Source organism: Aplidium turbinatum, chromosome 17, assembly GCF_918807975.1.
Source record: "Aplidium turbinatum chromosome 17, kaAplTurb1.1, whole genome shotgun sequence".
Taxonomy (NCBI): domain Eukaryota; kingdom Metazoa; phylum Chordata; class Ascidiacea; order Aplousobranchia; family Polyclinidae; genus Aplidium; species Aplidium turbinatum.
In genome coordinates, this window is record NC_137488.1 from 4,155,552 (window position 1) to 4,167,645 (window position 12,094).

At 39.2% G+C, this 12,094-nt stretch overlaps 1 protein-coding gene across 1 annotated transcript; it reads left to right on the forward strand.

The window, feature by feature from the left end:
• Positions 1-2,047: 2,047 nt before the first annotated feature.
• On the forward strand, positions 2,048-12,074 carry LOC145786874 (uncharacterized). The gene is made up of 6 exons (XM_082598615.1): positions 2,048-2,129; positions 3,751-3,807; positions 4,796-5,448; positions 9,691-9,924; positions 10,042-11,964; positions 12,048-12,074. The coding sequence occupies exons 1-6, from the start codon at positions 2,048-2,050 to the stop codon at positions 12,072-12,074; spliced, it is 2,976 nt and encodes a 991-aa protein (XP_082454741.1).
• Positions 12,075-12,094: the final 20 nt, after the last annotated feature.

The window sequence follows — 12,094 nt, forward strand, 5'->3', positions numbered from 1 at the left end:
ACCCCATAGCCGATCTTCATAGCGAATGACATTTATATAAATCTTGAAAATATTCGTTTCTGATAAGCTATAGCCAGTGCTGTATTCGTAAAAAAAGCACAGGGTATACTGTCAGATTTGTCAAAATGATAAATAATACACAAATTTCAAAATACTAATCGTTATTTTACCATAACATGAATTATCAAAATCAAAATCGGACGACGTAATTGAATTCATGGTAGGCCTACACCCGTGCATCATTGGTCCTAAGAGGGTTCAAAGATTTTGCTGGTGAATTATGCAATGAAAAATTGCTATGTCATCATCGGTGGTTAGTTAGTAGGCTAGTTGTCAAGAATCAGTAAGAATAGCATAGGCACTCTCTTTAGAAAACCAGTGGGTATACTATAGTTGCTCGAAAAAGCAGAGAGTATACTGCGTATACCGCTGTATACCCTCGAATACAGCACTGGCCATAGCCATAATTACATGTGTTTTGTTTCTGTGACCTCTTCTTTTTATTTCCGTTTCATCTTAACACTTTGCTTCTCAAAGGGAGGCCAGATTTGGCCCCTCCCTCATATTTCCTTTGATTATTTGAAGCATAGTAACGCCATGCACTTGGTTTTTTTGACTTTTCCTAAAATTGCCAGGCGGATCTGATGATATTAAATTTGATGCTAAAAGTTGTGTAGTTTTCTTGTAAATTCAAGATTTTGGTGAATTTTTGCTATTTCTAGCTCACTTCCAGCAAAGCGTGAAATGGATTACATTGCGATAACAAGCCATAAGCTCATAATTGCTTCGTGCATCGATATGCGCGAGCAGAGAGAAACATCCTCTTGTTTTCCTTTGTTTGGTTTGACCTCAATAATACAAAGCGCGTTATTTCTTATGCCACAAAAGAAAAGCCAGTGATCACAAAGCTGTTAATTAGAAACAATAATAGCAAGCGTTTTTTGCGTTATCAGCTCTACAAAGAAGAATAGCAATCCACGATCAAAATAGTAGGCTATGTAGGCCACAAACTATTCAAAACAGTTGTTTCAAGCAGATAATATTCATTGACGAATAAAAAACGTTACAATAAGAAATCTTCTCTTGGGTAAATGCACGAAAACCTGGTTTCGAAATAAACGTTCTATGGAAATGCTCTCATTGACAAAACTTGCAATTGAGGAAATGTATCACTGCAAATGCTTTTGGGAAAAGCCGAAGAAATAGCGTTTTTGCAAACAGTAATTGAGAGATACACTCAAAATTCTGAGATAAGCTCCATTTACACGTAGCAGCTAACTCGATGGCTACATGTCCCTTCCCTGCTTTATGTTGCCTACTTGTTGTTATGTCCTGCATTTTTGTTTCACAGCGCACTGTGTGTCGCACAGCGCACTGTTTTTTCAAATTCGTGTAACAATATTACTCTGATTGTAACTATTTTAGAATCAGTGAGTAGCTTACAATAAGATTTGCTCGCAAGTCGTAAGTAAATCTTTATCAATGCAATGATTCGGCACACCGCACACACACTTCGTGCCTTCGATCGAGCTCATTGTTTTTCAGAACTTAGCATGAAATCGGATTAGCACGGTAATTAAATAGCGGCAAGTTAAATCAAAATTGTCGTTTTTGGGTACCTTTGCAAAAATTGAAACATCAAGTTTAACATATAAAATTTTAAAATAATGACTTTTCAAACTTATAGACAAATGCTTTTTTTTCACACCAGTGCAACTTCTATTGAAATAGCACCAGCGGATAACACGTAACAGCTGATTGAATTTGATCCAAAAACGGTACCCCCTTGAGCAGTTAACTTCCAAAAAAACGTTGAAAAGCAAAGGGTTAAATTTGAAGGTGTTTTCATTTTATTTTGGTCTCATGTTTTAACGTTTGCGTTTTGTAGCTTCTATCTTTTTCTAGGGTTAGGTTTATCCCTTGACATACAGTAGACGCCGTCTAGCTGGGGCAATGCCTGATAGTACCGGAAGAAAGTCAGTGGGAGTTGGAAGCAGGCAACCGGTGATTACTCGTATGGTGGTGTGGCAGTGTCAATTTTGCTAGTATGTGCGCTGCGACACCAAGCGGTGGAAGCATATTCGGAGATGCTGTAAACAAGTGCAAGAGCACTTGCACGGAGTGTGGAAGTATTAGCACTCCAGGAAGTTCCAGCTACGCATTTCAACATGTTGCGTGCTGATAGCTTAGCATGAAGGGTTTCAGCGTGTTGTTTATAGGTCAATTTCCGATCGAGCTTCACTCCCAGATATGTGGGGCATGGGTGGTGTGGTAGGGAGTTTCTATTTAGAAAGACCGACAATTGGCGCGTGGATTCCATGTTGCACAGGTGAAAAGGTGTAACAGTAGTTTTTGCCAAGCTCAATTTCAACCTTCACAACCTTAGATAGTGTGTGACTTGGGCGATGTCGTCTCTTAGTGCTTCCTCTGCCACATGCCAGTACTGTCAGAATGGAGTAGTTCCATATCATTACCATAGCCGTATTAGCGTGACGTACTTTTGACACGTCACTGATGTAGATGTTAAACAGTAGGCTAGAGGGGATAAGCATGATCCTTGCGGAACACCGTTTCTTAAGCGGCGTAGCCGGCTGCACTGCCTATTACTGGTCTTGATCAAGAAGGTCCGATATGCCAGAATATTTGTGAGAAATTGCACTACATTTTTGTCTGGAATCATGCAGAGGAGCTCAAGAGTTAACCCTTGGTGCCACACAGTGTCATATGCAGAAGTAAGGTCCACCAACATTAGTCCTGCCTTGTTGCCCTTAAAACTTTCCTCAATATCCTCGGTCAGCTTTACTGCTTGATGAGTCGTACATCGTCCGTTCCGAAATCCAGCTTGTTATTTAGGCAGCTGAGGATCAACAACTGGTTCGAGTCTAGTTAACAGGAGCCGTTTTAGGATCTTATATGGGACGCAGAGTAGTGATATCGGGCGATAGCTCTTTGGATCATCTGTTGGCTTGTTTGTTTTAGGTCAGTGGTTCCCAACTTTGGGGTAAATTACCCCCCAGGAGGGTAATATGCAATTAATCGGGGGGCAACACAACCACGCTAAAAATATATGTTGTTATTTTTCGTTATTACGTTACGTAATGTAGCAGTTCACCATTACATGATATATGTTCTCCACATCGCCTGGAGGGTCAGGCAAGCAGAATAGAAGTAGACAAGTTTGCTTGTTGTGCCCTTAAGAAGGCAATTTATAATAACACCTACAGAAATCAATGTGATAATATTAACACTTCAATTTTACTTGGAAATTGAATGTCACTTTGAAACAACATTTTGATAAAAATACAATAAACATTTTTTTTTCGAAATCAGTGTGAAACTTAATAACTTATATTGCTTTTTCTTTAGCAGACACAATGGGCAAAATACTTTCAATGCACAGCATTTACCCACCAAAGTACGATCGGCAATTAGCACAACTGGTACAGACATTGACATCACAAAGCCACAACAATGTAAAGGTGCCACACTAAGAATTTATGACCAAGAAACATCATATAGGCTACGGTAGCCTATGACAAAAAATTGTCTCAAATGATGTAACAAAAACAATCGTGCATAAAATCTTTATCAGCAACAACGATCCCAGGTAATCATTTGAAAAGAGATAAAAATGAATATGTAAAATAGTTCGCGACACCTCAGTATTTTAATGGCACCCCAAGGTTAAAAAGTGGCCCCTCTACACCCAAATTGTATCATATTTATTTGTTCAATTTATCTTCTTCATAGATTACACTGCAAGTGATTCAAGATTCCAATTCTCACAAATGGCTTCAACAAGCAAAGGTAAGCTGAAGTTGCCTTATCTGTCCCGTTAGCTCAGTGTCTGCGCGCTCGACTCAAGATCTCGTGGCGCTGGTTCGGCTCTCGGGGTGTGCGCTTGAGCGGGTAGGCATTTTAACAAGCAAATTTCTGATAAACCACGAACCAATCACAAGCCACGCTGTTCATGACGTCATCAAAGTTGCGTTTAGGAAGAATAAAGGAAAAGCGCAAATTCTAGCTAAATTAAATCAATGCTTTGCCATCAGTTTACTTGGCGCATTGGGTTAGGGCGGTGGTAGTCATTACATTGACGTGGGTTTGATTCCCACCTCTGTTATAAAAGCTCTCTTGTTATAGCTCTTTTTTCTTCTGTAATTACCAAACAAAGTTCAAAGTAATAATTAATTCTCTGGCTGAATGCTGAAATGGTCACAATTGGACAGATAACGTAGCATCTCATTGGTTCGTGGTTGGATTGGACAGAAGTCTATGGATTGGATATCTGCATGTTAAAGTGCCTTCCGCTTGAGCGACGCATGTCTGCTGTGCTGCTGATAAACTGCTGTCCATTCAGCGGCACCTGGTGAACAGAATAATTCCCGAGAAACAACATTTCACCAATCGGAAAACTTCACTCTGCCAATCTCGGTAACCGGCCCTACGTAAAGAGCCTCTACAAATATGCGAAACTATCAGGAATAACCTATCAAGGCCTGTCAGTCCGAGGATAAAGATTCAATACCAAATCAAATTTAACACAAGCCTGACTCAGATTTTTTCGCCTGGCACAACTAAGTCATTGATAGTTTTAGCAACATCCTGGCATAAATCATTTTTTAAACAATTGTCTAATAAAAATCCAAAGTTACTATTATGAATAATGTTAAACTATAACTTCATGTATACGTTTGTTTTCTATTTTACCAATGAATTAAAATATTATGCAAATTAATTCCCCATATTCCCGCATTAGTTTCTAAACTATTTGAACTTTGAAATTGTTTTGCAGTGGTTGGAAAGGAAGAAACAATCGAAAACGCAGAAGCAATTAGATACAAGATAGAGATCTTTTCGTTGGTTTCAGCCAAGAATGATATTTACGAAACACGACAACGTACTATTATGGAAAATATTTCTGACACAATACAAGGTGTCGGAACACTGGAACTAAATCCCACCAACATTAGCAAACGCGCAAGTTTCACTGCACAAAAAAGACAATCAAGCAGCCAAATAAAGATAAGTCCTTCAAAACACATGCGAACCTCAGTGGGTGCATCTGCTAGAGATAGCAGTGCAGAACTTCATGATTTGTATGTCTACCAATCACTTGATAATGCGTTTCAATACAAAAGCTCTGAGTCACCTTCATCAAGACAAGCAGCCCTAAATGCTGAAATTAAGAAGAAAAAAGGCAGTTCGGCAAAACTGAAGGGTTGGCGTCATACCTTTCCTCTGATATTTCAGTTTAGAGACTTGAATACAGCAGCTGAGAATACTTTAAAGTATTCAACCGATGATTTTGGTGATCATGTGCCGAGTGTCTTTGAAAAATATAAAAGTCAAGAAAAGGAGCCTTCAACTGCATCTAGAACATCAACATTATTACCACTTGCAGTGAAACCAACTTCATCCAATTTAGCAAAATCTCATTTTGAAAAGGTAAGTTTTATTAGTAGCCTATATTTGTTGTCGCCTACAATAAGAATTAATAGAATGCTTTGTGGTAAAACCTCAAATTATTTCGTATTTCTTATTAAAAATCAATGGAGAATCAGCAGAGCCCTATATGGCATGTGCATTTCGCTCTACTACTGTAGTGTAGAGTAGGCTGTGCCAAAAAATGGCGAGGTACATGGATTTTTATTTAACTTTCTGAAAAGTTGTAGTGGACTTTTACAAACACAAACGTGAAAAAAAAGTTGAAAAAAATTTAAACTCTTTTCCGCCACAGTCAAAATTCACTATTTGTGTTGAAATGACTTTTGCAGCGTACATGTCATATACTGTTGCTAGAAAAGTAAGCTTTATTTTTAAAACGTACAAAAGTTAATTCTTCAAGTGCCCTCATTGTAGGCCTATGATAGATCTTGGACGTTACTGTTTAATAGATCCTTAAAGGATTCATTTCAAAGGTGTGAAAGAAAAGCTTGGAAGTTTGGCGACATCATCAGAGCAGGTTACTAAAAAAGCCTTTGCCGTTGTTGAATTTAACTGGAGTTGAGGTAACAAATACCAAAGACCATGGGCACCGTTAGAGGGGGCCGCGGGGGTGATTACCCCCCACCAATTGGAGCACCAATTACCCACCACCAACTAATGCAAAGTTACCCCCCCACTAGTAGAGATAAAAATTTAATTTTTAATAATTTTTTTTACTTTGTTTTGTTTTCATTTTTTATTTTGTTGAACAACTTTTGAGTTTTTTGCTTGGAAACTCCGACTCGCAAGACAACGCCAAACTATCCTATCAAAAATATACGCATCACAATGCGCTATGTGTGACATCATAATTTCTCACTGCTACAAACTGTTTAATTTCTCTTTTTTACCACTCACAAACGAAATCTACTACAGTTGCACTGTTTCAATGTCTTTCGGCGTTGAATCGTTGTAACTCGGCGGCTTTTTTCGCGGAGAAAGCTTCTCTTCGCCTTTGTTTGAACCAACTGGGCTTGATGGTTTTGCCATGCCATGCGATTTTACTGATGGAGAGACGACGGGTGGCTTTTAAAATTGATTGCAAGGGATAGCTGAGGCAAGGGACAGCTATTTGCTGAGTCAAGTAAAAATTTAGCTTTAATTTTATTTTTTTCTGAGTTGGATGTAGGCCTAGCTTTGACCTTAACGCTTTTGATCTATTAAATCTAACCTTTTTTGTTCAAAATTTGGAGGACTTGAGTCAAGGAAGAATACTGAGAGGGATTTTTGGGTACGTCCCCTCTTCCAGTCAAAATTGTCTCAAAACTTCAAAAAATGTGGCAAATGTTAAAGAGCTTTTGCTCGCGATTTCAGATTCGTTGAAATCTTTTTTGATTTTAAATCGTGCTGAAAAGCAAAAATTTTGCGTCTTCGGCACAAAACATGTCGCCTAAGACGCTGTACGTACGTATAAGAAACTGAAGCTTTCAGTAATGCAAAGGGGGTCTGGAGAGCAACCTCCCAGAAGTATATGTGATGAAACAATCCAATAAGCCCCCTGTCGATGTCAAAACATCATTCCCGCCCCTGCCTAAATTACCCCCCCACTCTCAGGAAGTGTCCGGAGCCCCTGCCAAAGACACATTTTCGAAGTATTGCTTCATGTAGACTCTTTATGGACAGACATAAACAAAAAACATTGTTGTCAGTGTTGAAATCTTGCAGTTTCAAGCAATTGCAATATGTCTGTCAGTAAAGAGTCTACATGAAGTAATACTTCGAAAATGTGTCTTTGGTATTTGTTACCTCAACTCCAGTTATAATCAACAACGGCAATAGCTTTTTTAGTAACCTGCTCTGATGATGTCGCCAAACTTCCAAGCTTTTCTTTCACACCTTTGAAATGAATCCATGAAGGACCTATTAAACAGTAACGTCCAAGACCTATTATACAATGAGTTAAGGCACTTGAAGTATTAACTTTTGTACGTTTAAAAAATAAAGCTTACTTTTCTAGCAACATTATATTACATGTACGCTCCAAAAGTCATTTCAACAAAAATAGTGAATTTTGACTGTGGCGGAAAAGAGTTTAACACCCCCTTTATGAAGACGCCTCTTACACAGTTAAGAGCTATTGATGTAACGTTAATTAATCTTATTTGGGCAATTAAAATGTGTGTAGACACTAAGTATTATTATTTCACGTTTTATGTGCTTGTTTTTGCAATGAAAGTGAAAAAACATGTTTTGTTTTTCAATGTTTGCTTGTGTATAATATGTCCTCCAGGAGCAGGACCGATTATACACTCTTTAAAAAAGTTTGTATAAGCTTTAACCTCACAAATCGATTGTCAAGATATTTACACAGTCAATAAACACTGACCTTGACCGTATTCTCTAAAAATTTTGTGTTATTTTGATATAAACTGAAGAAATGAGAGCAAAAAGAAAAAAATGTCTAATAGGTCATGCATCTCCTATATACGATACTACAAAAAATAGTAAAATTGAGTTTTTTTGCTTATAAATATTTTACAAGTAGTCCTACAATAAAAAGTGTTCTTAGGGCAGATTTAAACATGCCACTTCTGCAGCTTTTGATGTAACGTTCATCTTTTTATCTCCAGTGGTTTTCGAGATATGACAATTTTTATGAAAATGGGTACTGGTAAATAGAAACGCCCAGCGCGACCGTGTGACGTCATTATTTTCAATTTTTTTTCACGTTTGTGTTTGTAAAAGTCCACTACAACTTTTCAGAAAGTTAAGGAAAAATCCATGCACCTCGCCATTTTTTGGCACAGCCTAGTGCAGAGCATCATTACTGCCTTATTCAAATAGAATCAAATTATTTATTTATAACAGCTTCATCAAGTCCAGTGGCATCTCGGTGTAATGAAGTTATGGTAGTTAAGCCAGGACTGCATATCTTATGACCCTAACCCCATGACTACTATACCATACGATAAAATCCATACAGTATGACTACTATACCATACGAGTAACTCCGTACTCTCAACAGGCGTATGTTTTGAAAATATTTTGCATTGCAAATATGGTGCTGTGTTGGCTGCTACCGTGTAAATAGCCTATTTGTTACCGTAGCCACTTTCACATAATACAATTCTGCCACATTCACTGAAACCTCCAGCCAATTAACTTATCGTAAGCTATGTTTTTCCTGACGTGATTTAGCGCAAAAAAGCAAATTATGAACAGTAAATTAAGTAAAGGTTTCACCGTCGCATGGCCTAAAGAGTTACAGTTGAGGAAGTAATCGTTTCGATGATGTGGGTTTGATTCCCACCCCAGCCATAACTACTTTTTCTTCTGTGATTACCAAACAAAGTTCAAAGCAAGAATCAACTCTCTGGCTGAGTACTAGAAGGGTCACTTACATGTCAAATGACGGTAGCCACTTCTACGTCATTTACAACGTAGCTTCTGATTGGTTGGAGATTTCAGTGGCTGTGGCAGAGTCCGTTAGAAAAACTTTCGTAAAAGTAGTTTGCAAAACAAATTCGTGAAATTCAGTAGCGTACTACTTAATAGGTGTATGGTGCTTAGCCTACTAGGCTACACCATGCATTATTGTCTGGTCACCTCTTATAGCAGGGGTCGGCAAACTTTCTGTACTAGTGGGCCAAATCTACAAACTTCCGGTAACGTGCGGCCACATAAATTTCAACCTATAAACAATCGCCACATTATCCTTAAAATCATGGCGCATCTGCAACTCCTATTCTTGTGTCTATTGCACAATGAGACGTGTTTGTTGCCGTTTCATATTTATTATCAAACACGTATTAAAACGCAATGCATTGTTTTTATTTACTTATTGTGGTGTAGCGCGTGTCGTCACGCACCACATCTCTCTTTCCGACAGCGCAGTGTGGGTTTGCCGATTGCCTGACTTGGCTTCTCTTGGTTTCTTTCGTGTTGGTTCATTCTTTAGTTTTCAGTTAACAGTGTAGCAGTGCAATCGGCAGTTTATGTAGAGTCTTGTTTTAGTTTGTCATTTAATACTTTCTGTTAACATTCTTTAAAGCTAGTTTTCAATTGCAGGATATTCACGTTTTAAGTTTATTAAAGCCTACTTTACTGAAATGAGTTTGTTGGTTTCAATGTAGGTCATGTCAATTTAATAAACTTATTTAAGCAAGAATCAGAAAGATGGACAGACATATTCCTCGTCCTAAAGACCTTTCAGTTGATCCTAACTCCGCTGACGCCCCTACCATTTTCAAGTTCTGGTTTCAGACTGTCACTGACTACATCGCTACACTTGAAGAGGTTCGCCAGGAAGGAACTCCTAATATCAACAAAACTAGAATAATACGTAGCTTTTTGTCCCCAGAGGTATATCTCTATGTCGAGGAAGTTGACGACTATGATGCAATTGCAGATACTCTCAAGAGAACATACGTAAAGAAGAAGAACAATGTCTACGCCTGGCATTTACTAATCAGCCGAAAGCAAGCCAGTGGAGAAACGGTCTTGGAATATCTTAGAGCGCTGAAACTACTCTCTAAGGACTGTACTTTTGACGACGTTTCTGCCTAAACGTATAAAGAGCAGCTTATTCGCGATTCTTTCATAAATGGCTTACAGTCTCCTGTCATCCGCCAACGTCTTTTGGAAGAGAATAACATAGACCTTCAACGTGCTTCGGAACTGAGCGACAGTATAGAAAGAGCACAACAACAATCTTGCATCATGGGGAGAGCTGCAAACACTTCGATAGCCTCAACGACAAATTATGCGCGAGAAGGTAACAATATGCGTCCAGAGCACAAGGATCACGACGTTTCTGCTGCCACTTCCAAGTCCAAGGTACAAACCAGAAAATCATGTTACTTTTGTAACGGACCACTCCATGACCGTTGGTCCTGTCCAGCACACAAACAGAAATGCTACAATGGTGGAAAACTAGGGCATTTTTCCAAGGTCTGTCGCAGTAAAAGTTCATCAGTATCTTTGGCTTCTGCTGCAGAAAACCCAGTTGCTAACGCGGATTCTCTTAATTACTCGTCAACGCTTTCCAGGCACAGAGGCCCGTTATATTTTGCTGGAGCTCCTAACTGCCTGCATCGCACAGTGGTGGACGCTTTGGTAAATGGACATCCAGTTAAAGCCTTGCTGGATTCAGGTGCCTCGGATAACTTTATTGATAGAAAATTGGTAAACAAGCTGAAGATAAACCTTACGAAACAACCTCACACTGTGACCATGGCGTCGACCCATCACTTGGTCAAGACCGATGGCTGCGCTTGTTTGCATCTTGAACTCCTCGATAGAAGTTATCCAAAGATTTGTTTCGATGTCATTCCAAACTCTTGTGCTGATGTGATTTTAGGCCAAAATTTCTTTCAAAAACACGAGAAAGTCACCTTTCAGTTTTGTGGCCCCGAAAAACCGCTTGTAATTTCCGCAGCAACACCGAAGCTCGTAGCACTTACCTCAGCTCGCGTGGATCCACCAAGTCTTTTCCAATACATGCAACCTAATTATAAACCTGTTGCAGCCCCTTCCCGTTCTTATTCAAAAGATGACGTCGCATATATTGAAAAGGAGGTGGAAAGACTATTAGCCGAAGACATAATTGAACCTTCAAGACCTCCGTGGAAATCGCAGGTGCTTGTTGTCCGGAATCAACATAAATGCCGCCTTGTGATCGATTATTCACAGACCGTGAACCGTTTTACACTTTTGGACGCGTATCCCCTTCCGCGAATTGAAGACATTGTCAACAAGGTTGCAAAAGATAAAATCTACAGCTCTCTTGATCTGCGGTCCGCTTACCACCAAGTCTCCTTCTTGCAAGAAGAAAGACCATTTACAGCATTCGAAGCTCTCGGCCATTTGTATCAATACAAAAGACTACCTTTTGGTGTAACAAATGGAGTTGCTGCCTTTCAGAGAGTTATGGATGACTTCATCAAAAGATACAATCTGAAGAAAGTTTACGCCTATTTAGATGATCTGACCGTTACAGGGGAAACTGTACAAGAACATGATGAAAACTTGAATGCCTTGCTTGATGCTGCAGAGAAGAGTGGATTTACTTTTAATAAAGACAAATCGAACATTAGACAATCTACAATCAATTTACTTGGCTACCAAATCTCGCACAACCAAAAGAAACCAGACGCTGAACGACTTCGACCACTGTTGGAAATGCCTCCACCAAAAACTCTGAAAGAATTGAAAAGAATTTGTGGTATGTTTGCATACTATGCCAAATGGATTGAAAGATTTTCATTGAAGGCTGGTCCACTCTTAAAGGCTGTTATACCTTTGGACGAAAATGCTTTGAATTCTTTTAAAACACTAAAGGAAGAATTGGCGGCTGCTAGTCTGGGAACTATTCGTGATGACCTAAGTTTCGACATCGAAAGTGACGCTTCTGACTACGCTATAGCCGCAATCCTCTCCCAAGGCGGTCGCCCTGTCGCTTTTATGTCCCGCACCCTGAGTAACTGCGAACAGAAGTATCCGGCTATCGAAAAAGAAGCTAGAGCTATCATTGAAGCCGTTCGAAAATGGGCCCATTTTTTAAAGGGTCGCACCTTTTCACTTGTCACCGATCAGCAATCGATCTCGTATATGTTTGATAGACGCAACCGTGGGAAGATCAAAAATAACAAAATTTTGTTGTGGCGTC

What these genes read in the sequence shown, in the direction of transcription:
- LOC145786874 (XM_082598615.1), top strand. Translation starts at nt 2,048, where the DNA reads ATGTGCGCTGCGACACCAAGCGGTGGAAGCATATTCGGAGATGCTGTA. An exon ending in AATGGCTTCAACAAGCAAAG is followed by an intron (nt 3,808 to 4,795) that starts GTAAGCTGAAGT and finishes ATTGTTTTGCAG; the next exon opens with TGGTTGGAAAGGAAGAAACA. An exon ending in CAAAATCTCATTTTGAAAAG is followed by an intron (nt 5,449 to 9,690) that starts GTAAGTTTTATT and finishes TTCTGGTTTCAG; the next exon opens with ACTGTCACTGACTACATCGC.